The sequence below is a fragment of the Pezoporus wallicus genome, unplaced genomic scaffold (genome assembly GCF_028554395.1).
Source record: "Pezoporus wallicus isolate ANWC-B61680 ecotype Strahan unplaced genomic scaffold, APGP_CSIRO_Pwel_v1 contig_3952, whole genome shotgun sequence".
NCBI classification, from domain to species: Eukaryota; Metazoa; Chordata; class Aves; order Psittaciformes; family Psittacidae; genus Pezoporus; species Pezoporus wallicus.
This window is the reverse complement of record NW_026635034.1, coordinates 12,387,431-12,415,398: the sequence shown is the minus strand read 5'-3', so window position 1 is coordinate 12,415,398 and position 27,968 is coordinate 12,387,431. Positions and strand designations below refer to the sequence as shown.

At 41.1% G+C, this 27,968-nt stretch overlaps 1 protein-coding gene across 3 annotated transcripts in view; it reads left to right on the top strand.

The window, feature by feature from the left end:
- Window positions 1-4,469: 4,469 nt before the first annotated feature.
- The window catches only part of MTMR10 (myotubularin related protein 10), a 39,799-nt gene continuing 16,300 nt past the window's right edge, over window positions 4,470-27,968 (top strand). The window contains exons 1-5 of one of the 3 annotated variants that reach the window (XM_057399063.1): window positions 4,470-4,523; window positions 10,745-10,805; window positions 23,051-23,187; window positions 24,330-24,402; window positions 26,276-26,418. In XM_057399063.1, coding sequence (XP_057255046.1) covers window positions 4,470-4,523; window positions 10,745-10,805; window positions 23,051-23,187; window positions 24,330-24,402; window positions 26,276-26,418 — 468 coding nt within the window. Of the gene's footprint in view, window positions 4,524-9,240; window positions 9,399-10,744; window positions 10,806-15,744; window positions 15,832-23,050; window positions 23,188-24,329; window positions 24,403-26,275; window positions 26,419-27,968 lie in introns of those variants that run through there. The other 2 variants (XM_057399049.1, XM_057399057.1) reach the window with 2 other exon arrangements.

Sequence of the window (27,968 nt, the reverse complement as noted above, 5' to 3'; positions counted from 1 at the left end):
TTTTGTATGTATTTGTTTCTTTTCATTTTAAAACTGAAGTATGTGCTCTCTTCTTAAACCAATGCTTGGTGGGTCAGGTGAAAGGGAGATGTTCTCTCAGGAGCAGAGAAAAAGTAGGCATAGACCACAGATGCCAACAGTATAGATCAATCTTTGTTCCATTTCAGCCTCCCTCATAAGCTCATTTACTGAAAAGCTCTTTATAAAAGCTCTTGGAAGAAGGACAATATTATTATGTAATAATTTAGAAAATGTTTTTTTCTTCTTTTTTATCAGAAGATTTCTTAAACTGAACAAATTTTTAACCAGTCTTGTTTTTTATCCTCCCTTATGCAGCTGGTTTCTTTGTAGCCATTGTATTTTTCAGATCAAAACAAAATTGTTGGAGGCAAGATAAAATTATGCAGTCCCCTCTTTCATTAATGATTTCATGCATGCTTCTTGGTTCCTTTTTTTGAGAAAGGCCCAACATAGCAGTTTTCATCCACTAAAACAGGCAAAATTATGTTTGGAGAAACCTGACCTGGAAAGCCATGTGCAGATATATTCTTGATCTGTCCTTAAACTTTAGCGGTATCATCTTGCTTTCAGGATCACATCTGTCCCCACCCCAAAGCATGCTGACAGCCTTAAACTGTTGAAAAACGGTGATCATTGTTTCAAAGTTTTTAGGGAGATTTTAAGTATATGAAGTATACAGAGATTTTAATAATATGAATCCAAGATCTGCATTAATGTTTTGTATAAATGGGGTTACAATAGAAGTCCATGTAGGGTGAGAATCTGGCTTTTTTAAATGCCTGCAAGGGAAACCATACTAAACCAGGAAAGGTGTTCTGATGAGGAGAGATCAAAATGCAGCCAGTCTATGTGTTTGAAGCAAATCTACTGTGACAAATTCATCTTTGATTTTGCAATTCCATTATGATGACACATAAGGAACAAGGAACAGTTTCTAGCAGTCAGCCTAAATAACAAATGAATTTTCCAGAAGAGAATAGAAATTCCATACATTTACTTGAGTAAATTTCACCAACAATTGTCAGAGGGGAAAAAAAGTCTCTGCAGTGAAGGTGTTTTCTGTCCCTCAGTGACTAAGCCTGGAAATCCACATCTATAGTTAGTTTCCCAGCACACGTCTCAACAGTGGCTTTCTAAGTAATAGGTTTTAATAAAGTGATGTTATTTGCCTCATTCTTCTCTGTCTACCTTTTAGGAATTCTGTTTTCCTAAACATTCAGCACCTCTCTGTGCCAGGGGATGCATACCGTTGAACAGACAAGAAAGAAAGTTAAAGGCATATTACTTGTGCACAGAATACTGGTTAGAAGTTTATGCTTAACTCGTTAACTGTCAGGACTTACAAGATTTTGAAAAGACAGGATTTCTTTTTTCCCCATCATCAGCTCCACAGTATGTAGGTCTCAGTATCCCCCTTGATAATGCTGATTACAGCATTTTGAAATGCAGAGATTGATGGAAGACACCACAAATGCATTGATGGCATCAGCTTTTTGTTGTTTGTATTATATTTTCACACTGTCCATACTGATACCTTCAAGTACTGTTACCATACTGAATGATCACAGTAACTGCATAGACATTTCTGAAAGTTCCGTTGTTGTGTACTACAGATTTTTGCTAGCTTGGTCTTATTAGCTGGTTTCCTGGTTTCACTGTTGTCAGAACAGTGCTGACATTGTGCTTTTCACGCCGGCCTCTCTTTTATTCAACTTTAGGGAACTTGACATTTTGTAAAAACAGAATGACATTTGAAATTGTTTCACTTCCATGTTTACTTCTGTGTTACCATTCTATGCAACTACATAGCCATTTTGTATGTGTGGTTAAAATAGCCTCCAGTTTGCCAATGCCTTTTTATCGTTTGCCTGCACACTCACCAGAAACTGATTCATTAACAAGCACAAAGGGATGCAGCTTTTCAGCACTTTGCTAAACAAGCAGTATACATTGTGGAATGAAATACAGTGTGTTGCATACCTCTTGTTACATTGTCTTTATAAATCATGTGTTAAACTATGCTCTGACCAGTTATTTTTTTAGTATTTACATTACAGATTTATCAGATAGCATGTAGATCTCAAGCAAAACCAGTTTACCTTTGTATTTATTTACTTCCTTTGTGTAAAAATACTTATAAACACATGAGAAATATGTGAAATGCATTCAGCACAAATTCTCCACTATAGCAATATCAACACACTTATCTGTTTCATCTTAAGCAGTGCATGGGCTGAATATTTTCTAAGCAAAGTTTCTTTTTTAACATTTGCCAGTAATTTCCATGAAGTTCTTTATACAGTGGTGACTTCAAAGGGCATGGATGTTTTCTGTGTTCTTGCATAGCATGAACTGAAATGATAACCTCTCTGCCATTAAATGTGAAGTAACTACACTGACTTTGGCAGTTATTTTAGACATACAGCTATTTTAATAATATTTAAATATGGCTCTGTATGTGCACAGAAGATAGATTTGGAGCACATTTGCATGTCTGCTTACACACTTTCTTGAATACTGACTGAAAGGATGCAAGCACAGAATTTGCATTTCTGAAGAGGCATGTTTAATACTGCCTTTCAGGAAGATGCATCCCTCCTACTGCTTACTATGTGGTGACTCCACAGCAGTGTCACTGGGAATTCCACTTACCATTATTTATTATGTGCTTGACCTATACTGAAGCAGGTCAAGCCTACAGAGTCTGTACTCTAAGGCTGTGTCTGCTCAGAGGCATTGCACTGGGGTAATTCAAGTTTGTTCACTTTACAGTGTCTTTTGCAATACAGATATTTCCCGCTCCCTCAAGGGAAATGTTTTAAACATATATATTCCACCTAATTGTAATATTCAGTAGGCAGGTTTTTAACTATACCAGCTGATTGCATGAGTTACACTTTTTTTATGTTGCATTATTCTGGAACTAGCCTGACATTGCTCTTACAAGCCTTTGCTATTGCATAATCATTCTTTCCATTTTAGACATTGGCTTTTGATACTTGAGAACCAAGAAAGTCCATTTTCCATATTATTAATGACTTAAAGTAGCCATTGAAACCTTCCAAGTATGGTTTCTCCATACTGCTTCTTTGGGTGCTTTCCGAGGTTCTGGGCTTGGCTATCATCTTTGGCAAAATGTCTATCTGTCCTTCTAAATAAAAAATTAAAATAACACAAATATCTGAAAGGCCTGCAGAAAACAGAAACATAAGCAAGGTGCATGACCAAGGATTATTTCATTAAACCTGCAATATCCACGAGACTGTTCCATTAGGGGAGTTGTGGGTCGTGAACCCACTGAAACAAAGCGAGTTTGCAGCTGAGCACTAGCTATGGAGGAGGTAAGTTTTCACGGTGTCAGCAGCACATGGACACATTGCTGGTGTCCCTTCTAGTAGTGCCATTACCAGCACAGCACTTCTTTACCACTGTCCTTTCTAGTCACTTGTAGTTGAACTAATATTACACTTAAAAGCTTGTTATGAGCAAAAAGGAGACACATCTTGTATGTAAAATTCAGGAATTTATTGTTAGTGTAACATTTTAACAGTCTAACATATGAATTATTGTTAGTTTAGATCTAATTACAAGAGAGGAGAGACGAGAGGACACTACAGCTACACTGCTACAGGAAAAAAAAAACAAATCCCAACAAGGTAAAATGAATCTATGCACACTTCCTACTATTTACCCCCTTTTTTTTAATGTTATGCTCACATTTGCACTGATACTCCAGGTCTAATGGTCAACGGCTGCAATGGGGGTAGTGAGGAAGTTCTGCCAGCCATCAACATCCCAAATCCCTCACTAGGATGAGCATGATGTTGTTGTTTTCTTTTTCCTTATTTTTCTTTTCTTGGGGACATTTTTATGTTTGCTACCAACTTTCTATCTTGTTTTTCTTTATGGGCCTTCAAATCCTACAATTACACCTGAATTTCCTAGTCATTATAAAAACTGCTTTCACAGCTAAACAAAGGGACAGCTCAAGGCAGATTAAGGCAAGTTCAAACAAAGCAATCCTGACAAGCCTCAGCCCTGAGGTATCACAAAATCAGCATAAAGCCTGCTGCCTGTTACTGCTCTATTCTAGGCTACCTGACTACGTTACCCCTACAGGTGTTTTCCTCTCACTACAGCCACATGCTCTGCTGTGTCACCTGAGCTGAGTATTTTAGCCTAATTGTGGATTTTGATCTCCCATTAGGATCCAGCATCAGACAGAAAGTCAAAACAGATTTAAGGACCTGGCTGATAATAGCCATTTAATGCCCATTTCAGCTGGTGGCAGGGTCTAGGGGGCTTATGTAGTTAAAAACCAGTACACAGCAGGCTGACAAAGCATAAGCCTTGGGAGAAGTGAGACAAGAACTACAGTTTTCCTTAAAACCCCAGTCTTATTTTGCTTTTTTCAACTTTTAGCCTTATCTGCAGAAACAAAGTGTGATATGGTAAATTGGTGCTTTATGGTTGATGCCCTGTATCCTTACAATGGATGTAAGGTATGTCTTGATAATAGGCTTCAAATTATTCTTTGCAGTTGTTCAGCCAAAATATTAAGTGCCTGTACCCACCTTCCCCTTGGTGTTAATGGAAAAGGAGTTGTCTAATTTCCTCTGCCTGCTCTTCTTTTGTCTCTTCAACATTCAAATCCCTGTGAAGCCACAGTGTTTCATCCTGCATGATTGTAGATGCACGCATATCCCTTTTCTTGCACTAAGTGGACTGCTGTGCTCAGCAAGCTATTATCTGAGCAGGCCAATGGCCCTCAAAATGGCCATGAGAAAGTACTGGATTCTGGTTTAGGAGCACTGGTAGTCTAAAAGTCATTGTCAGAATACCTATGTAAAATAGCCCAAGCTGAGGTGAAACATTGTACCAATGAATAGCTCCAAATAACTCTAAAGAAGTAATATCTACATATTGATTAACAAAAAAAGTACCTTTAGGCAACATCATTAAATTCCCACACAGCGAATATGACCTCCACTCCTTGAAAAGGAGGCTTTTTCTGACATACCGCAAAAAAACTAAAACCTTTGCATAGCTTAACTTCTTCAAATCTTTGGCCAAGACTATCGTAGTTGCTGTTTTATGTAAATAACCACATTTTAAATATTTCTGCTGTATTTTCATCAAGGACACTCAGGAAAGACATTTTTCTTTCCAACTACTTAATAAATATAAGGCATAATGTTTCTCTTCAATAAGAGGTAAACTGGCTTTCTCAGAAGTCCCACATTTCTGAGTGCAGTCTGAGGCAACTTGGGTGCACAAACTATTGAGCGCACAAGCAGGGAGGTGTCCAGGTAAAGCTAAATGAACTGTAATGCCTTCAGTGAGAAACAACAGACTTTCATGGGTGAATCCCTGATTTGCAGACTTGCCACATACTTGATGTGCTCTGGGCACATAGCTGTGAAATCGGACATGAATGACTTTTGTGTGTTGGAGTTCAAACCATTAATTGAACTATTTTTCAGAAAGCTATGAAAACATATAGTTACCATAGAAATACGAGGCTGGAAGAGATCATCTACACTGAAGCACTTTTAGCTATGTTGATAGCATCAGTGACAGATGGTGGTCTAACCTATTCTTGAACATGCCTAATGAAAGCTATTCTCTTATTTGCTGAGAGATCAAAAGGGATCATTATGAAAATGTGTTCTGATTTAACTCCAGTCCTCGTGCCTTGCACAAGTCAGTGGTTCCCCAGCCACAGAGCTGTCTTCTGAGGTTATACCAGAACTCTTAGGAAGATACCTGATCTGACTGCAGTCAGTATGGTAGGTTATGCGCCATGGCTCAGCAGATCATTATCTCCACTGTTACAATCTGCATTGTGTGTAAAAAGAGGCCCCAGCATGTGTGGGGAGGTGATAGCAGCAGGAGAGCAGGCCAAGCAGGTTCTGGAGGGCCAGGCAGTGGACAGTGTAAGGATCCTGGTCAGTCTAACACATGGGAGGTATCACTGAATAACTTGTCAACAACTTGTCAACTAATAAATGTCAAGGCAAGGAAAAAACTGCATTGAGTAAAAAGTTGTATTTTTAAAATTAATGAGAATCAAAATAGACATCTGCAGTCTTTCCAATTCAGCTGCCTTCGTTGCAGGCTGTTCCCTTGTTGCTTCGTTCCCACTGTTCTTTCAAGACTTTTCATAGAACAAAGTCATTGTTCTATGTTCTGCTTTAGCAGAACTGTTTGAAAACAGTGCACAAGTGAGGCAAGCTGGGGTGGCTGGAGATGGGCAGGAGGTTGGGTGCATTGCCAAAAAGGAGTCAGTGGATCCAAAGGATTTCCCTGCTCATCGTGCCGGCCCTACCACTCCCCACCCTTAGCCTCCTCTCCTGCCTGCTCTCTTCCCTTGTCTGCCCTGCCCTGCCCGCCTGCCCTGCCCTGCCCGCCTACCCTGCCCCACTTGCCTGCCCTGCTCTGCCTGTCTGTGCTGCTTGCTTGTATCCCACTGCAGGTTGTGACAGAATTCATTCGCTCCTCCAGAATATTTACGTCAATTCTGCTTTCTCCTCCCACTGACAGAAAACTCTTCCAGTGGCAACCTGTGGCTAGTTCCTTGTGATTTTATATTCACTGAGAGCTTAGTTTTGATAGTGTTCGTTCCCTTTCGGACAAGCACTGCAATTTATATGTGTCAGTGCAGTTCTTACTGATAATTTGTGCTATCCTGTGCTCATTCCCTGAAGAGCGAAATTGGATTTACAGCCTCTACTCAGAAGGCTCTGTGCTGATGCAGAAACACTCCTGTATTCTGATCTAGTACAAGTAATTGTCAGGTTTAATATCTCAGGCAAATTTGTTACATGCAATTTCAAACCTAGCTGATCTGGGCAGTTTCTGCCTTCCTCGCCCCCTTGCCGTCTCTTTCCCCTTTTCTGATTTTAATTTCCTTTCAGCAATGTCCTGAATATGAACAAAAAAAACTTTAATGATGAGGGCAAGTCCTGCACTATTTCTCACTTCTGAAACATTCATGGGATTTACCTTGTGAAAGGGCTAAGTCACCAGCAGGAGAGGTGCTGTGGCTTGCTCTCAACAGCACTGCTGGGCACTCAGCATTACACCACCAGCAGCTGCTGCAGCACAGTGCAGTCTAAAATGGGCATGGGTTGAGCCTGAGACAATGCCAGGCTGAATAATGCCACTTAGATAATGTTGTCTGCAGCATAAAATAAAAACCTTGTATGTGGAAATACGGGATAAAGGGACAGGAACTGTCAGTCAACACCAAGTAAGATTGGACCCTTGTGCAAGGAGGGGCACTGGTTTTAAACAGACTACACAGTGGGGTTGTTATCTTCTCCACCTGCAAGTCCAAGAGTAGTGCACTGTTATGGAGGTGTTTGCTCATGTTCTCCCCTGGGCTGTAGAATAGCTTTAAACATATGGCCTCATATTTAAACCTAGGCAGGTGCCAGGGGGTTGTTTCACTCCTCACTGTTCAAATCTCCCTCCCTGCTGGCGTGAATGGGGCATCTCATCTGAGTTGGAGAATCCTGATTGTGCCCTGAAGTCTGTTCTTTCATTGAGCATTCACCCTCTGACTTCACAGGAAAATCCCAGGGGCCATAGTGCAATGTAATGTGCTTCCTATTAATGATAGTAAGCGAAGATCCTGACCCTGCAGATGATGCTGGGTGCTGCATGTTTCATTTTGTGCCTAAAAATGTGTTGTTTTTCTGGACTTTTGTAGTTCTTTGGTATCTTTATGTCATGGTGATATTACAACACCACTGTGCTGTAGAAAGCCTTTACTGATGTTATCTTGCATGTGACCTGTTATGGAAAAATGACAGTATGCTGACCAAAACTGTGCTTTTTAATAAGCTGAGGCTGCAGCACCCAAATGCTAGCTGTTAGTTTGGCAGGTCCTGGCCTTCAACTCTTGCCCCTAAACCATGGGCCTTGCAGTGAACTGTGCTTGGCTCATAACTGGGACCATCACTGCCGTGCACCAGCCAGCACAGAAACCAGCAGCCCTTCTTACCATACTTGACCACCAGACTGGGCCACAAACTCTGGAGGGGCCTGGCTGGTTTTACCCATTTCTTTTGTGCAGTGGCCACCAGCAGGAGAACCAGACTCTCCCCCCTTTTGTTGGTCTCACAGGCAGTGGACCTGTGCGGTCTCACTTTAGGGCTCTCGATTAAATTGCATTTCCTTCCAAACTGTTGTTTCTCACAGGTGTTCCTGCAGTGGAGGCCAGACCACATTCATTGTGGTCAGTACTCCCATCTGCAGTGTGGAGCTTTAGGGTTGCCAAGGGCCACTAAACAGACATAAGCTGTTAGTCAGTTTCTTCCTCACTAAAGGAGAGAGAGAGCAGTGTTCGATTTGGTAGTTTAGGTGGGTAGCTGCTTTATTTCCATGTTCTAGAGAAGCTCGAGGGAGTGAACCAGGAGTGCCTGGAAAGATGAAGGAAAAAGGGAATTACTGGGATGTTGGATCTGCATCCACCTCCAGCAGGCGGTAGTTAGACAACCACAAGGGTGGCCATGCACAGCTGTAAGGTGACAGGCCTTGTGTAACAGGTGACAGCACCGCTCGGCAGCAGGAGCATGTTCATGCCGGAGCTGGTGCACGGCAGCCCCGGGCGCAGTGAAGACCTGCCGCTGCAGACCCCGAGCGGGCTTTCACAGTCCGCCTGCGGCCCAGGACTGCAGACATCCCGCGCTGCAGTGCCCGTCCCGGTACCCCGGAGCGCCGCCGCTGTCGGTGTCGAGCCTGGGGGCCGGGCCCTGGCCCGCCCTTGGGGCGGCGGGGCCGAGCGAGGTCTCCGGTTCCCTGCCCCCGCGGTGGGTCCGCTGGGCAATAGCTGTGCTGGCGGTAACAGCCGCTAAAAGCGGACAAAGCGCGAGCTGCCGGCCACACGGGGCCGCGGCCCCTGTGCTCTCTGCGCCGCCGCACGAGGCCGCTCCCCCTCAAACATGGCCGCCCCGGCAAACCCCGCCTCACTTCGCTGCCGGCCGGCGCTGCCGCCTCCCGGCCGCCACCGGCGGTAGAGAGGTGCTGGGCCGCGGGCGGGCGCGCTCGCGGGGAGGCGGAGGGAGCCGCGGGGGGCCCATGAGGGGCCGCGGCAGCCGCAGGCCGGGCCAGCCCAGGCGGCTGACTCCTCCCTGGGGGCAGGAGGGTGCGCTGGGGCCGCCTCCGCCGGGGCCGCCGCCGTGTGACTGGAAGCGCGCAGCCCTGAGCTGCCGCGGGGCGTCGGCACCCTGCCCCCGCGGGACGGGGCCTGCTGGGCCCGGCCCGGCCTGCCGCTCCCTCCCCGCCCGCCGGGGTCCCCGCCGGCAGCGACGATGTTTTCTCTCAAGCAGCCCAAACCCACCTTCAAGTCCTACCTTCTGCCGCTGCCTCAGGTAACAGCCTTTTCCTTCCATTACTGACCTGCTCGGCTCTCCCCGCCCTGGCCTTGACCCTGCGCGCTGTGCCTCCGCTGGGGCTTGCCCTCCAGCGCGGCGGCTGGGCCGGTTCGGGCCGGAGGGTGCGCCCAGCGCTGGGCCCGGACCTTCTCCGCGCTCGGCTCGGGGTCCGTGGCTGGTGGCGGCACGCCAGCCCCTGTAGCCTCGGGAACCCTCCGCCGCTCGGGGAGACAAAAGCCGGGCAGCGGGTGAAGTCGCACACAAACATTGGGTGAGCAAACGCTGGTGACAGGGCCAGGCTTCGCTCGAGGAGCAGAGCTAACTCAAAATGAGCTCTTGTGCTGGTTAAAACCAGCCAGCGTGAGATTATATCGGAAAGTTCCGAATAATGCCTCAGGTGCTCACGTTCCTTTGGGTGGGATCGGCGTTACCCGCGGTCGCGCTGTGCAGTAGTTTGGGAAGAGAACAGGAGCGTGCCTGTTGCGCAGAGCTGAATTCTCACCGGCGGTGGTTTCACGTTTAAAACACCGCTGATTGCATGAGTACGAAAATCAAGTGTCTATAGCAGAATGCTCTATGTAGTGTGTATCCCATCAAGAGTATCTGATAGAGCTACCAGGGCTTCTTGGTGTGGTCCGTGTGTGCACTTGACAGAATGATTTTAATTGATGTATTTGAGACCAGGCAGAACCTTTTCTAAGCAGCGTGTTTGACATGTTGACTCACGGTTACTTTTTCAGTTTCTTGGTAAAAGTGAAATGTTGATGCAACATACTTCTGGATGTTCCTTGTCATGGGAAATAGCAGTATCACTCTCAATGTAGGAACCATAGGCATTAAGGTTATTCACTGCAGATTCCAGTCTTTCTAAAGAAGTATTTTTATTTTTAAGGTTTGACATTAGATATAAGAAGGCATGTATGTGTTCTAGGCCTTGGGTTTGGGGAGATTTTTCCTGTGCCGGAAAGTCATGCATATGAAAAGTTGAGAGTTTTGTGCAAACTGGAGCATCTGCGTCAGTGTAGATCTTGTTGTAGGACCTGGGTCTCCCTGGAATGTCAGTCCAAATTGGTTTTCATTTGACCGGAGGGGGGGGGGTTATAGCCTAGGTTATACAGTTAAACATTAGCAGTTACATACATTATTCTTCTGGTGAAAAGCTGAATGTACACAAAAAAATGTTAATACCTTCACAGAAAAATGTTGCTATGATTGGATCCTAGTTTTTTTAAGATCAGCTTTCTGAGTTAGAAGAACTTTCTTTGTTGCCCAAGCAGATCAGACTTGTGTCTGGATGTAAAGTTCTGATTCTGAAGTAAATCATCTTTTTCTTTTACCTTCAGGCTGAAGACCATATAGCATCAGAACCAAGGATTAAAAAACTGGAACCAGTACTTCTGCCAGGTAGGCATAAATCAGGAATTTGACAGATACCTCAACAAGGGTATATTTAAGCCAATTGTTTATTGTAATAGAATTGATAAAATGTAATTAAGTTTTCCCTGTCTTACTGTGATTATTGACTTTGGCGTATCTTAACCTTAGTGCAATCCTTCAGGAAATAAAATGTCCAAGTAGGAAAATCCAGTGATGTTTGTGTCTGTAGAAGATTGTTTGAACCTGCCTGAAACACTAAATAAATAAATCGGCAGTTTTTCAGTGCTTTAGTATGTGCAGGATAATGTCTTGGTTTTGTTGTCAGTGTTTGCAATGAAGCCACTGTAAGTTTTATAGCATTTATTGAATACCTTTTGGAAGGCTACTGATCAGATAGACAGACCTTTACCTGCGTGCAGAACCCACTGCTATATGTGGTAATCTTCCTTTATTTTAAAGGCAAATAGTCATAGAATTTCAAGTAGGTAGGTACGATTGACTTGTGTATTGGAAAACCTCTGGTGGCATCGGAAAATGCCACCTTTAGTCACTTACTCGTATTGAAGGTGCAGCTGTTAAGTAATTTTGGAATTTTTAGGTGGCTTTAAGCCTATGCAGAATAACCTTTTCAGTGTGTAGATGAGAAAAACAATGTTTTTATTATTGATCATAATTACATATTTATTCAAATGTAAGATACTCATGTCTTCCATATTTTAAATAAGAAATAATCTTTGGTAAATGACACTTTGATCAATGAGAATTTCTAAAAGCCTTTTTCAGATACAGCAGGAATAATCTACTGTGCTCAAGATTACTTTTGTTGCAAACTCTGCATCACAGTAATAAATTTGTTTTGACCTTTCTAGAGGTAATTTTGAGTTTTAAACAGTGGTATGCTGCATTTTTTTTTGTTAGCATTAAGATTGTATGTCAGCAAACAAGAATTTACACACGTACTAATGCAGGAAGCTATTGCTATCATGTGGACTAAGTTGATAAAACATGTTAACTTTCAAAGTGATCCACAAAATAAGTTGCTGTTAAAAATCATTTCTGTTACTGTTTCATGTGGGACTTTTATTAATTAAGTAGGACTAATTGATACATGATATGGTCGCGTGAGGTACCTTAAGCTTAAGAGGCTGAAATATTGTGGAAGAGGTTCAGCTGAAAGAGTAAATAACAACTGACTGACGCTCTGTGTGAGACAAAATAATACAGGTTTTGCTTGAGGCATAAATACCTTAAAATGCATTGCTGAGTTTGCTTGGTATTTGAAATACAGATATATCTTTAAGCTTGCAAAACTTGTACTTGCCACTTGGCATCTCATTGGTTATGTTGCAGTTGATACTCATCCAAGGTCTTTGACTCACAAGGAAGTGACTGCATGTTCTCTGAGACATTCCACAGAAAATGCAAGGCAGAATGGGATTGTTTTTCTCAGAGTGTAACACATCTTGCCTTTGCTGTGAGACGTGTGCATGAGCAGTTACAGAAAACAACTTCTGTGCAGTAACTTTTTGCAATGTGATTGGTGCTTTATTTGTGAAACTCCAAAGTACACTGAAAATGGTGCTGACTGGGTCTTTTTTTTTCCTCAACTGGCTTATATTTATCCTGTGTTTGCATCATTTCCCTTTTCTGTGCTATCTTTGAAATTAGCATTTGGTGGCTTTTGAGATGTTTGTAGTAAGTTGCCTCAGGATGCATAGAAACCAAGTGAGAGAGTATGACAGCAGAGAATTCAAATTTCCACCTCCATATCATTCTAAGGTGTTATTTTGAACTGCTTCATAATAAAACTCACTGCTTTGTACAGTCACGGAGTAGGTCTGACAATCTCTTCATTTTTGTGAGCATCAGTCAGTATGAGGGTGGGGTGGAGTTTAGAAGTGACTTATTTTAAATTACTTAAATGCAGCTCTTCTTGTTTAAAGTTAAGCACTGGCCTAAAAACTTGTGGTTTTTTCTGCCATCAAATGGTGCAGCAGCAAAGTGTATAAACAAGTACACATTGTACTGTTGGATAGACTGGCTTTGGATTTGTCATAACCCAAGTTTCTGGCCAAATTCCAACTCAATTATATTAAGGCTGACTTGTACTCCCTTGCAAGAACAGTTTGACTGTGGTATTTCTAACATTCTATCCTTAACAGTTGTATAAAATTGCCTTTGCTCTCAGGAGCAGAGTTAATCCCGAGTGGCTGAATGTTTATTATGCTGGTCTAATTGGTAGAGTTTTTAAGGAGTTCTTTTGGAATTGAATTATGTTAGTAGAAGCTTTAAAAATTGCAAATAGGTGTATTAAGCTTTTGATTCCTAAAACATAGTCACTTTGAGGGAGTGACTAATTTTTGACCCTAATACCATACTACGTAACTGTGCAGTGCAGGTTAGGAGAGGGAGTTCCAGACCTAGAAATAATGCCAGGTTACAAAATGGTAGGGGTTTATTTTGTGGGGCAATAGGCACAGGGGAGCATGGGGGGAATTTACATTGGAATTGACTTTTAATTTGTAGAGTTTGTCTTTAAAGTTTCCACTGGTGCCCAGAGGAATGGAGATGCATCTCTTCACATTTTGGAACAAAAGCCTGTATTTTCATGGAGCTGTGTGCTCTGCGGACAGTGATATATTAGGAAAAGAGCAAACATCATTTTAAGGAAGTAAAAGTCTTGGTTGTAAGTGGCAACACTGATAATGCTGTAGGGAAAACCAAATAATTTTCTAGAACTTGGTTTATTTTCATTCTAAAGCACATGGTATGGTTTCAAGATGGACTTATAAAAATGTTTTCTTTTTCTTTCTGCAGTTCTGTTCTCCTAGAGTAGCTCTTCGATGAAGAGTTTTTGCAGTTAGTTGAAGAGCTGGCCTGAGGAACAGTTTCACTTATTTTAGCTTTGTTTCCATGCATAGCTTGTTCTATAAGCATGTCAAAGAGGAAATACAGAGAAACAGCAGGTAGGCTACCAGTCAGTCTGTTAAAGTGCCCTACCTGGCTAGTGGGAAGTCAGCTTGTGTGCTTGAGGGAGAATGAAGTTGTTAAACTTGAAGTTGTGTTTTGTTCTGGTAATCAATTGTAGCTTGTGTCCACAATAATGTCTGTGGCATTTTTGAGACATCAACTTAAGCATTCCAGAAAAACTGTACAACAGAACTGGGGTGTAATGCAGTGTATGCTTTCATGATGTGATTGGCAATGCAGTGTGCAGGGAGGTGTGTAAGGAGCCAGTGCAGTGCCTGTGCTGTAAGCAGTGCTGTGCCATAGTTTAGGAAGGGTCGGACAGAAAGGTCCTTCCTCCCTGTTGCTCACCAGGATATTCTGCAGGAGATATGTAACTAATGGAACATCTGATGAAGCGTGAGAAAACGATTGTTCCTCCTGGATTGTAATACCCACTGGTAATTACTTTGAAGTGTTGCTCAGTATACTAATTTGCTAGTAGATTGAGTTAGTAGTTGTTACCTGTAAGTCGCCACAAACCAGTTATAATTCTAGAGGTATTATTATAAAATTATAGAAGTAAACTGAATTAGAATAGCATTTTTTTTTTTATCTTTCAGACTGGCTCACATTAAGGCAAGTTAAAAATGTGTGCTGCTGTTGCGAAGCAGTTACTCATGGCCTCTTGTGTCTGCATTATGTTACATGGGGAGTTCGTAGAAGTCAACTTCAGCACCACCATTGGTGTGCAGTCACACCCATGGTGAGTTTATAATGTACGGGTCATAAGTATTGTTGGACTGGGTCAGATGTCACCTCTTTGCTAGCATGTAGGAAGACGAAAGAACAGGACAAGGAGTCCTCCCAGCTGCTTGTTCTGCCCCCCCCCGCCCCAGCTTCCTTCAGCATGTGGTATGGGGACTTCCCTCTGAGAGTACTGTAATGGGGGGAGATCCAGGTGACGAGTTACAGAGCATCATAGAGACAATGCTGTCATACTTAATTTCTCTTGCTGGATTTTTCTTACATGACTTTGGCTTTGTCCATGTCCATGTAAACATCAATCGCCCACAGCTTCATCTAGTAATAAGTTCAGCAATCTAATTGTATGCTGTTACTGACTGCCTTTTTTTGTTCTGGACTTAACTACCATCTAGTTTCTGTGGATAAATCCTAGTTCTTGTATGACACAGCAAACGAAACGTCACGCCATATTCACCCATTCCATGTGATTTGTGATTTTTCAGACTTGTGTCATATGTCCACTCTGTTTTGCTTCCCTCTAGCTTAGTTGTCTTGGTCCTAAGAGGGAAGCTTTCTATTACTTTAATCATCCTTTTGCCTCTGGACCTTTTCCAGTTGTGCCGTATTCTTGCTGAGGTGGAATATTGTGTTCGAGACTTCTGCCATTGGATATATTGGGGGTTTATCTATTAATGACAGCTTGATTGAATTTACAGCCTGCTTTTGGGGGTTGGTTAATTTTTTTCTTTTGTATATATGCGCCCTTAGATAGGCAAATGACTGTAGGAATCGACCTGTGAGAGGTTTTAACACTGTACGCAGTCTTAGAGCAGTCATATAAGCCTGTCCTATAGCAGTGTCTGATTCTCTCGTGAGTTAGCTTCCAGCTCTTTTTCTACAGGCTTTTTTTCTCCACTGTCTGCAAGTCGTTCGTCCATGAAGTCATGTGTTCCAGAGCAGCTGCCACGCGTGATAAGGGGAGGAAAGCACACTTTTTGACGAGGCACCCTTGTACATTAGGACTTCAGGTGTCTTCACACCTGCCTGATTTGAACCCCTGTATTTCTTGGCATTTTGTTTTGGTTTGTGGTATCCCCGAGCAGAACAGAGGTCATGGTGCTGTGAGTGCATGATGCCAGCACTGGGGTGGCTGTCTGTAAGAAACAGGGACCAAGTCCAGGAGTTAATGTGTAACCCCAGAGGCTTGTCAGGTCTGCCTTTCTTGTGTATTAGGAATCATTTTGGTTTAACACCTCAAAGGGGAGACTGGGATTGTTCCATTGCTTGGCACCAGTAGTAATGCTGTCACTGTCAGTGCCTTTTTCCATCTGTGTTTCTGGGAGGAATTGTCGATACCCAAGTAGGTATTGCTTGATCTGTTAAGAATGCTCATTTGTTGATAGTGAGTAGGGATAGCCCGTCAGTTGTAATAATAGAGTAGAACTTGGATAGAAGTTGGTTTTGGATTGTTTACAAAGCCTGTTCAGTTGCTGGGTCTCATTCCCCATGTTGTGGTGTGCCAGCCAAGGCGCTCTTACTGATTGCACAGTGGATTGAGACATCATATTGCAGGGTATGGGTTTCTTCCCTGCATCAAGTTTCCTACTTGAAATTGAAATGTTACTGTAAAAACTTGTTTGTTTTTAAAGTTAGTTTGTGAGACTAGACAAGTAAGCCTGGGCAGAGAAAAGATTCAGAGCAGCCCTGTGGAGAAGGACTTGGGGGTGTTGGTTGATGAGAAAATGAACATGAGCCAGCAGTGTGCGCTTGCAGCCCAGAAAGCCAACTGTATCCTGGGCTGCATCAAAAGGAGCGTGACCAGCAGGTCAAAGGAGGTGATCCTGCCCCTCTACTCTGCTCTTGTGAGACCTCACCTGGAGTATTGTGTGCAGTTCTGGTGTCCTCAACATAAAAAGGACATGGAACTGTTGGAACAAGTCCAGAGGAGGGCCACGAGGATGATCAGGGGACTGGAGCACCTCCCATATGAAGACAGGCTGAGGAAGTTGGGGCTGTTCAGCCTGGAGAAGAGAAGGCTGCGTGGAGACCTCATAGCAGCCTTCCAGTATCTGAAGGGGGTTTATAGGGATGCTGGAGAGGAACTCTTCATTAGAGACTGTAGGGATACAACAAGGGGTAACAAGTTAAAACTTAAACAGGGGAAGTTTAGATTGGATATAAGAAGAAAATTCTTTCCTGTTAGGGTGGTGAGGCACTGGAATGGGTTGCCCAGGGAGGTTGTGAATGCTCCAATGCTGGCAGTGTTCAAAGCCAGGTTGGACGAGGCCTTGGGTGATATGATTTAGCGTAAGGTGTCCCTGCCCACGGCAGGGGGGTTGGAACTAGATGATCTTAAGGTCCTTTCCAACCCTAACGATTCTATGATTCTGTGATTCTATGTGACTAACAAAGTCTTACACAAATGGCAGTGCCAGCACAAGGTTGATGTGGGAATGAATGATGGCCATGGTTTCCATTTTTTGGGGTAATACCAGGTGCTAGATTAAAGCAACTCCGTAAGCGTGGTCAGCTTTTTAATCTACTACAGTACTTTGTTTTGGATGCAGTGGGTAATGAGAGCCTTGCTCATGATGGATGTTCTCTTCTTGCCGTGAGACCTACCAGTTGCTTGCTCCACGTTCTTGAGTCCTTCACTGTGTTTCTGGGGTGTGGGAGAAGCTTTTGCGGAGCATCCCTTCCTAGTTCAGAAAAGCTGTCATCTTTCTATGTGCCTCTTGGGGTCAATTTCTTTTGCAGGGTTCACGATTAGCCGTTACTGGACAAATACTGATTCTAATCTTGTTATTGTGCATGGGAAAATAATAGTTGTTCTACTGTTGTTTACTTCTTTGCTATTTTTTTTTCTTACTGAGCACTTCTAAAATGTAGCTAAGCTCTTGTCATGCTCTTTCTCTTTTTCTGTTTGTTGGCACACTAGAAAAACTGTACAGTATTGATATCTGAAAATTTAGTGGCCATTTTTTTCGATCAGATTGGCAAAACAAGCTCTTTTGGTACTGTGCATTTAAAGCATCCCACTCTCCGAGCAGTGGTTAGAGTTGTTCTTTTTTGACAGATATGCCAGGTTCTTCTATTAAAAATTAATGCAAATGGAACATATCCAAATTGTTTTTCATTCCCCATTCAATTTCAAGGTATTAAGTTGTCCTTTTGGAACAATATTTTTACTTTGTTTTTAGTTTTGTCCTTTCTGCAGATGTACAGAAGACTGAATGTAGTCCTTCCTTTAACTAATTGTCAAAGTTTTGCAAAATAATTGAGGGGGAAAAACCGATGGGTGCAGCTTTTTTTGCCTTCACATACCTGAATACATTGTGCAGCACAAGGAGATCAGAAAAGAGATAAGAAAGTTAATTTATGAGCTTACAAATACTTCTAAGTTTGGAAGTGGCTGAGCACACTTGAACAGAAGATTCATTTAGAAGTGGGTTAGAGACGTTTACACCTAAATGCTTGGTGCATACTAATAAAGTCATACAATTTTGGTATTCTCTCTAGGAGAGAACAGCTAAGAAAAGGCAGCTAAATGGGTGAGGATGTTCTGGATTTCAGTTACTTATTAACAAAGGTTTTTTTTAAATTCTCACTCAGAAATTTACAGAAGTTAGTTATTTGCCAGTCATTTTGGAGCAGTTTTAGACTTAGACCTTTCTAAATGCAGGTGAACTCACTAATGTACATTTTTAGATGGTTAAATGGCTACTTGAATTAATTTAGCTTTTCTGTTGTGAACTTTTTAGACTTTCACACAAGCTGTTTTTCTGTTGGATAATCACTATCAGCATTATAAGTGATTACCCAATGTTTTTCATTGAGTAATCGCTGTCAGCATTATAAATGAGGAGCAGGGGTTTAGTTTCCTAGAGTGTATTCAGGTGCTATTATTTTATGAATTTAGGTAGCAATTATGTGACTGCGTAAAGTATTTGATACTCTGTTGTCTTTATTAGACCTTGAACAAACACTTAAACATATTCAGATTTTAATTTAGAACTTCAGTGCTCGTTCGAGAAAGTTTATACTAATAAATCTATTCCTTTGCTTTAGTACAGCATTGAGATACTTCCCTTAGCAATATGTAGGGTACCTTCAAACTTCTTGAGCCTGTAGGGTTTGCATTATTCATTTATGGAGTCTGATTTCAGTCAGAAAATTGCCTCTAGCAAGTATCAGGTTCTTAATGTACTGTATGTTAGCATTTTAACACACATTTAGTACGTGTGCATGTGTTCTCCCTGTGTGTACCAATATGCATGTGTATATAAACAGTACAGCATAAATGTCTTCTTGTAAACTGCCCGGTTACTTTATTTCATTTGTGCAGCATTGTTGTATTCAATTGGCATTTTTGGAAATGGTTCGGTTCAGGCTGGAAATGGAATCGACCTTCTTCCCTGAAAACTAAGGCATTAAGATAGACCCTTGTGCTGTCTCCCTCCTATGCTCATAGGCAGCAAAACTGTGCAAGAAACACTTCTGGCTGGAGGCATTTGGCAAATGCATCAGTGAGCAACTGAAAACCTGGAAATTACTTGAGCTTTCTGTGTTTCTTGAATTTTAAGCTAAGATAATACAGAATCTTAAAATAGCAAACGTGAACTGTCTGTACAGGTGAAAAAGGGTTGTTTATGCATTTCCTACTGCTGCAGAGAATCCAGACCCTTGTCTCCAGAGAAGATGCAGAAATTTCCAGTTAGAAGTTCTAATGCAGTGCTAATTCTAGCAATTCTTGCTTAGTTTTTCAGATCTGTCAAATTTACTTATTGTCTGATTGCCCTATTATTGATAACAAATGGTTATAAAAGGGACACACAATACACACAAGAGCTAAGAAAACTTTCAAGATATTTTTTGTGATCTGCATGTGTGCAGGTTATCAGATCCAGCATTTGTAAGTTACAAATTATTACCTTCATAAGAGAAACAAATTAAACTTGATCCTGTAGGGCATGGCACCAAAACTTGCAAAGGAATTGTTCAGTAGCAAGCAAAATGGTGCAGAGCATCCTTTATTTTAGGATGCCACTGATTTGGGATTGCCTTTTCAGATTTTGCTGAAATCAGTTGCCCTATTGCCCAGACCAGACTCACTTGGTGTGTCTGCATGCTGGGGAGACAAAGCTGGTGCTGTTGCTCAGCAGCTGTGCTCCCTGTTGATCCCTTGCTTTGCCCATCACTGAATTCAGCATTTTCAGCTGTGCTGCTGTTGTCGCCAGTTCCCCCATGTGCCTGCTCTGCCTTCTGAACTTCGTTTGGATTGTAGCAGGTTATGCTACATATTATGGTGCACTAGATACATGCCGTGAATTCTCTTAATGCCCAAAATATGAGACAGTCAAATTGCATGTGTCTGGGGGAGATTTAGCAGAATTTTTCTGACGTTTACCAGTTTCTGAGGCTGTGTGTGAAGTGGAAGGTGTATTAGCTAGATAGATTCTTCAGTCTCTCGTGTTATTTTTATGATTCATGTTTTTTTTTATGTAGAAATTTTTTTATTAAATGTTCGGCTTTGTATTTAAGGGTGGCAACCTTCAATTTTTCTTCTGGTTTCCTGTCAGAGTTTAAACAAGCTGCTCTTGTCTCCTGAGATCATTCTTTGACTGCTTACGTCACATGGAAGTGCTGACTGCTGTTCCATGTCTGGAACAGCTTGTGACTGTTTACTGGAAAAAAGCAGCAGCTACGCTGTAAAAATGTGCAATGTAATATCTCTGAATAGCTCTGTTGTTGACACTTGTATAGAAAAATCACCTACTCAACTACAAATGCAAGAAGGTTCATTGTGCAAGACCAACACATACTAGTCAGATTGTTTATCTACTCTCCTAAATGTGGAAGGTTTGAACCTTTTCATATTACTCATAGACATCCAAATGAGGTATAAAAGCCAGGTCAATAGGAAATTCCAAACCTGCATTAAAAAGAAAAAAACAGTTCAGTTTATGCAAGCTTTTGAAAACTGCCTCTCTTATATTTGCATTGCAAACTTTACCATGCTTCACTGTAAATGTTCGAACCTTGCTGCTGAAGTAGGCATGCATGCACCCTGCCTTGACATACTGTAGCACTCAGATTCAAAACTGACACTTCTGTTAGGCCTGTAAACTTGAGTGCAAAGGAGAAGCTAGGCCAAAAAACCCGGAATGTATGTGCTGGATGAAATGAGAATACATGAAGCTACTCTAAAATAGGGTTAGTATTGACTTGTTATAGTGCAGCCACACAAGTATGAGGAATGTAGGAGAGAAGTAAAATGACTGCCTTGTTTAAAGAGAGTGATGTAGCAGCATGTCTTAAGCTGTAGTAAGTTCAAACTGAAGAAGTTTGCATGCATCTCTTATTTCTCTGTCGTTCTGTAACATCACAGACATGAAATACTGAAATAGTTTGTGCTTATAGCAAGATTGTCTCCAGTGTGTTACTGAAAAATATTACACTTGCTGTCAGATCAGAGAATGGCATATGGGGAAAAAATATGCAAGTTACACTTCATTTAATGGTGTCTTTGGCTCTCCATATCTTTGTATTAGAAATGCAGGTCTTCAGAAAGGGAAGAATAAAAGCCATCTAAGTTTAGAACTAAGGTTAGACTTTGGAGAGGGGAAGCCTCACAGGCAGAATGTGACTGAGAACTTGACATCGAATAGTTGAAGATTAACACCAGTTGTAAGAAGGAATTACTTTAATACACAGTTTGGACTTTTGCAGTTGCTGAAGTCGACAGCTTAGTTAATAAAATGCTGGGCATTAAGAAGTTTCATGCTCTCCTAAAAGCATTGAAACGTTTTCATTACCGTGTTTGCAGAAGTAGGGCTTGTCATTCTCATTCTCTATCACAAGACATTGTTTTCAGTTGCTGTGGACTTGGCTGAATTTTAACAACTTGAAGCTGTCAGAATCAGAATTTTTTTTTTTTTTGGTTTGGAAGCTTATTTAACCACAGTTTGGTAGTGTTTGGGGAAAAAACTTTAAAGCTCCAGCGCATCTGTCCATAGAGCATTTTCACACTTCTGGCATAGATCATGTATGTATATGATAACCATGGGTCAATGAAACTTCTCCTCTTACCTCTTCAAATGGTCCTAGAACACTCAATTCTGGCACCTCAAGGATAAAGATGAGTCCAAGACACTTGTGTAGCTGTTTATGACAACTGAACTAAAAGTAGGGACTGTGCTGCTGCTTTAGTGACTTCCAGGCTGATGCCTGATCATACTGGGGCAAGAGAGCTAGTAGAGCAGCTTAGCTAAGTAATTTAGCTTGAGCATGTGCAGAGACTGGGTCTTGAGGATAGCAAAAGGTGCGTTTCTGCTCCAGTATTTGGAATGCTCAAAACAGTTCTTTGAATGTGTGGTTACGTGGGTGCAGTGATCACTACCTGAGGAAAATGCTGTCTCACAATGAGGAGACAGATGGGAGACTTTTTCAAAGCTGTGTCCATACTCACTGGGCATACAGGCAGCTGCTTACTGCTATTAGAGTCACCCAGAGAACCGTGTTCTTGCAGAGGGGACTCTGAGATAACATTTTGGGCAACTGAGTCTCAATATGCCCAAGCAATTAGAAGCAAAGAAGGCATTAGCAATCTTTAGTCCTTAGTCTTTTTGAAAACAAAACCCTCCAGCTAGTGTAAAATTACACTTTTCTTGAACACACATCCGCTCCCAAACTATTTATGGTGGATAGCAGCAGAGGGAGGTGGCTGATGTGGTGACAGAAGCAAAAGCCCTACACAAGAGTGGCATAAATAACCAAGTTCATTTCCTGAAGTATGAACAAAATTACTACTTAGATTTCAGAAACCGGTGTTGTGGAACTAAAAAGTAATATGTAGTGATTTTCTTTTTCTTTTTAAATGGTCCTCAGTCTCATTTGCCTGTATGCTTTTTATAGCATAGTCTAGCCCAGACGAATGAGCATAATTTTGTTTCTTCATTTGGATCTTCTGTTTTATGAAAGGAAATGGCTGGTCTCCTTTAGATGGTCGCAGTAGAAACTTTACAATGGTGAGAACTGTTTGGTATGTTTGTGTTCTGGTTTTTCTTTTATGAACTCACCTTTAAAATCTACTTATAAATGTGAAATCAGATGTGGACTGATTATCCTGAATTCCTGAAGTTCATAAAAGTCTCAAAAGTACTTAGCAATAGCAGTTTATTTTGTTTTTTAAAGTGAATACTAGCTGAAGTACACGAGGATATGCTTTTGTTTAAAGGACAGTGGTTTCCAAACACATCAATTTTCAATAGCGAAGAATTGCAGATTCTGTTCTTTGGCTCTAAGGAAAATGGCATGTGGGGGTTGTGATGGTGGGTGGTTTTTTGTGTTTTTTTTTAACTTATTATTATTTTTGTTTTTAACTGCTGCACCGTATTGTCTGCTTTGGGAAATGGTAGTTTTCTTTTCCCACCCCCAGGTGCTGTTGGTTAAACTCCAGGTTTACCCAGAAGAGGTGTATAGCATGAAACAGATAAAGGGTTAAGGAGGTTTTTTGGTACTACAGGTTTAGAATTGCTGTGCCTACAAGATTTATATAGGCTTCTCTCTTTCTGTTTTAGGTGAAATTGTGGTAAATGAAGTAAATTTTGTGAGAAAATGCATTGCGACTGATACAAGTCAGTATGACCTGTGGGGCAAACTGGTTTGCACTAACTTCAAGATTTCCTTCATTACGGATGACCCAATGCCATTACAGGTTTGTTATTACTCATATTGCTACATCATGACAGCAAATGTGATGGATGAAATGGATTGAATTAGAACACAGTGAATCTGTCTCATATCTGATATAAATACGATGTCTTCTAAAAGAAAGCAGGGTAAAGGATGTGGTTTCACTGTCTTGTTCTGAAGGTGTTGCTATTCCATTCCTTCATTGAGGGTATCAGAACAGTGCAAGTTTGGTATGGAAGTACAGCCAGCTGGTTTTGCCTTCATTTATATGGAGGCTTCATCGGGAAGTGGTTTTACAAAAGGCAAAGCAGAAATTGCCTTCTTCGAGGAGGAACATGTTTTTATAGGGCAGATGTTCCTGTGACTAGACAAGCATCATATCAGCAAAGCATTTAATGAGTCCAAGTTCCATTGGCATTACTGACAGTGGACAAAATAACCATGAAATGAGTTTTCATTTTAGATGAAGCAACGAGAACAGGAGAGAAACAAACCAAGCCTTTGTCAAGGCAGAACACATTCCATTCAAACCCCCCTCAATCAGCTATGGAACAGCACAACATACAGTGCTGTTTGGATTTCCAAGTTGTGAGCTGTATGGTATTTTCAGTAGAGTTTTCACTTTCATTTGGGGCTTTTAAAAGAACCACTCCGTTAACTAGGCATGTGTAAAGCTCTAAAAGTAGATAGGTACTTACTAAGTAATGCTTAGTAACTATGACCAAATCTACTTAAAAAATTAACTTTTAACATGAAATAGTTGATAAACATGACTGAAAGCTGAATTACTGTTTGTTTGTTTGTTTATTTAAATTCCTTTGGTTACAGTAAGAGATTTTCTTATATTTTATATATATTTTTTACACTTCAGTTTGTATTGAATTTCTACCAGCAATTTTTGAGACTTTGCTAGCCTCAGTTCAGTGCAGGTCGTGGGGTTATTTTGCATATCCCATTGGGGTTCCTGACCAGTTTGGTGTGCAATTCACCAGCACAAGAATGCTGTTTACACAACCTGTAACTGCCTGCAAATGGGCAAGGGTGGTACATGTCAGTAAAGTCTAGGCATGCCTGATTTTTATCATAATTTATTCAAAGTTGTGCTGTATATCTGGTTGTCAACTGAAGAACTGCAATTAATAGCTCTGAGTTCATATATTTCAGAAATTCCATTATAAAAACCTCCTCCTTGGTGAACATGATGTCCCACTAACATGCATCGAGCAGATTGTCACAGGTATGTCAAAAATAATTAAGTATAATGCAGGCTCCAAACTTAGTTCAAAGCTGTTAACTGCTTGTTAGGTTGTGCAGAATTGTTGATGCTTAAGGCTTTATGTCATTAATTTTCCCTGATTTGAAGAATTTGGTTTATCCAAAATTAGGATTGAAGCCTTAGATGAATAAAACTTGAGGTGCCGTGCAGGAGACATTTATTTGGGTTTTTATATTGGTTTTAAATTTAACTACAGTACTGAGTTAACAAGTGTTGTAGTGTAGGCACTTGTTATAGCTGTACAAAATTTTGTTAGCAACTTTTTAATATTCAAGAATCTGACTTAAGTACACTAGATTGCAAGAAGCACATCACTTACACAATTCACACATAGCTGGAATATCTGGCAACGTAAGTGCTTGAGTTTTTAATCTTGCCTAGTTCTTAGCAAGCTAGTAGCTAGTGGTCCTCAAAAATAATACAGATCTGCAAATCACAGTAGACCTCTTAATCTGAAGAAATAACTTATAAAATACTTATTTTGAGGAACCAGTTTTTGGTGGATACTTTAGGCTCACCTGTTTGTTAGAAAGAATATGTTAATATCGTAATTGAAGAGTTTCATGTAACTGATAATTTTTCAAGTCTTGATTATGGCATGGGCTGTTAACTATTTGGTTTTCTGACTAGATAATTTAATCCTTTACTGATAAATTTTCAGTGGCCAAAGTTATCCAGTAATCTGTTCCCACCCTGGTAGCTGGTTTTAATCACTAGGAAAAGATTCATGTGTATCTGAGGAAGCACATTCTGAAGAAACGCCTTTTTCTAAATGAAGAGATATTAATTATGTCTTCTCTCACATGATATGTGTTGTTCCTAAATGGGAAAGGACTACAGACAGCTTTTACTTTGAAACTCAAGGGCTGCCAGATTGGGAAAACATGCACGAAAGAGTAATCTACAAACTCTCAAATAGCATGAGTACCTGCAGTTTCATAGAAGAATGGTGGAAGTTCTCTAGGAACCCTTTCTATTTAGCTTTTCCAGGGAGAGTGCAGTGTTTCCTGCCACACACTTGAGATTATTCTTTGTTCCTCTGTTATGCAGGTTTACTCTAAATTTAGTGGAGCATAAGCTTTTACTAACAGGAATTAAGGAGAGGTTTTTACCCACACTGGAGAAGAGGCTGCTCAGTGGCTGTTATATTGAAGGTGAATTCTTGGAGGGGACCTAAAACGCTTGTCTTGAGTTCAGTGGAAGTAGTTCAGTTTAACCCAAGATACCTGCAACCAGGCAGCTATGTTAGTTAGTCACTCAAATAGGGCTATGTGCCCCAGTTCTTCGAGTTACCACATATAAAATCTGTGTGGCTTCTGTGATGCTTACATTTTCTAACTTAACTTTCTCTGTTTGGAAAGGAGATACAGAGGCCAAGAGACACAGGCTGTCTATGCAGGTCTAGACCAGCTGGCAATTTGCTATACTTACATTCTTGAGTTTTGTGTAAGAAATAGGGAGTTAATCGCAGTTGTAACTCCATTTATACATGCGAGTAAAACAAAAAAATCCGCGTATGTGTCAATTACTGTGCATCAGAAGGGCACTGCAGCATACCCAGTTAACTGGCTGAGAGCTCTTGGAAATACTGCATATTCCCTGTTTGTGAAGTTGTTGAAAGACAGAAGTAATCTGGGCATACAGGAAACAGTAATTCAGCCACTTGTTTGAAAGGAGGTTGATCAACAGGAGGATCTATAGATTTTTTCTACCTTAATATAAATATACTATTAAATGAAAAACTGCTGGTAACAGCATTATTGTATCTTTTTGAGCCAGTCTTGTGTTGTATGCTTACAAAACACAACCCAATAACTTTGTCTTTTCTTTGCAGTGAATGACACCAAGAGGAAGCAGAAGGTCCTTGGTCCCAACCAGAAACTTAAATTTAATCCAACTGAATTAATAATTTATTGCAAAGACTTCCGAATTGTCAGATTTCGTTTTGATGAAGCAGGTCCTGAAAGCGCAAAAAAGGTATTGTGTCTTCTTATGAAATCTTGCCACATGCAATGACTAAAGGCAACAGCTGTGCTAATAACATTTTGGTTTATGTTTTGATAGAGAAGTAGGAGGGAAGAATTGCAAATTAATCACATTCTGCTAGGAGAATATCTAGATCTTGAGTCAAAACAATTAGGTATAAAGTGTAGTGTGATGTGTTAACGGTTTCTGTGCATGTAAGATAAACATTTCTTGTAGTATCTGTTATGCTTTTAAAAACTAATAATTTCTGAAACAAATCTTTTTAAAGACTACATTGCAGTTGTGCAACAGATGGGTACATGTTTATGGAAAATGTTTGAAGCATTATACATTTTTCTGAAAGTCGTAAGCTTAATGTACCCACAGGTGAAGTGTACTATCTTATATATGCCCTTTTTTACTTCACAAGGCAAGTTCTCCAGAAGCTCTCCAATGACCAGTTTGTTTAATCTGCATAAAACTATGTGCTCTTTCTCAGAAAAGACTTACAGACCTCTGGACAAGTGGAATTACTTCTGTCTGTACATTCCTAGAAATGTCATTCCTTCCCCAGTTCTAACACTTGCTATTGTAAATCTCAATAAAATTGTACAGTATTATTTAACCTGGTAAAATCTAGGTAAGTTTGTGCTAACTGGAGATGGTTAGTCTGTATAACATTAGCTCACCAGGTTCCTGGTTGTTCTGGGTCAGTGCTGTTGGTTATTTGAGTAACAGCTCCTCTGATCCCCATGGCACCAGGAGAGGGCCAGGCACAGCACAGCAGTCATTTTGTAAGGAATGACCCAGTCTGCTTACAGAGCTTAAGAATTCCCCTTCTCAGTAGGATAAAGTTTGAGCTTAACTCTGTAAGTTCTAAGAACCATCTGCCCAGACATAAATCTGTTTGCAGTTATCATCTGAGTAACTATAACTGAAGCAGTTCATCACTACTTCACCTTTTACCCTCTGGTAGAGGTCCATGGGCTGAAGCCAGGTAATAAAGCAGACTGTTTTTTCCTTGCTGCTTTTCTAGGTTCCCTCCTGCCTGCTGCCTTTACTGTTTATAACCTTTCACTTTTGGCAATCTTTCAGCAGTCAGTTCCCCTTTCACAGCTCCTCTGAAATCTCCCTGGAGCAGCCTGTCTACTGCAATATCTTTATAGCAACTGTTTCTAATTGGCTGTCACAGCTAAGAAGAGTGATTAGCCTGGAGGAGGAAAGCATAAACTCAGCATCTCATTAACACTTTGTGCTGCATTTACTTAGGCAAGAGCAAAAAGTGAAACCTTTTTCTGAAGGTGCTTGCTTCATGCATTTATAATTACATGGTCAAACGTGATTTCTTTTGAAAGGAAGAATGGCTAGATCTAGAGATCCAGAGGATCTGAATCTGTCTGGTTATAAAGATAGTGCTTGTGGTGACCAAGAGTTGCTGTTATCGCATAGCAGAATGCACTCACCAAAGGAGTGGAAAAAAAACCCCTTGTACAAAAAAAAACCCTTGTACAAATTATCCTGTCAGCTGTGTGGCTGCTGTTGCAGTTTTGATGTGTCAAGTA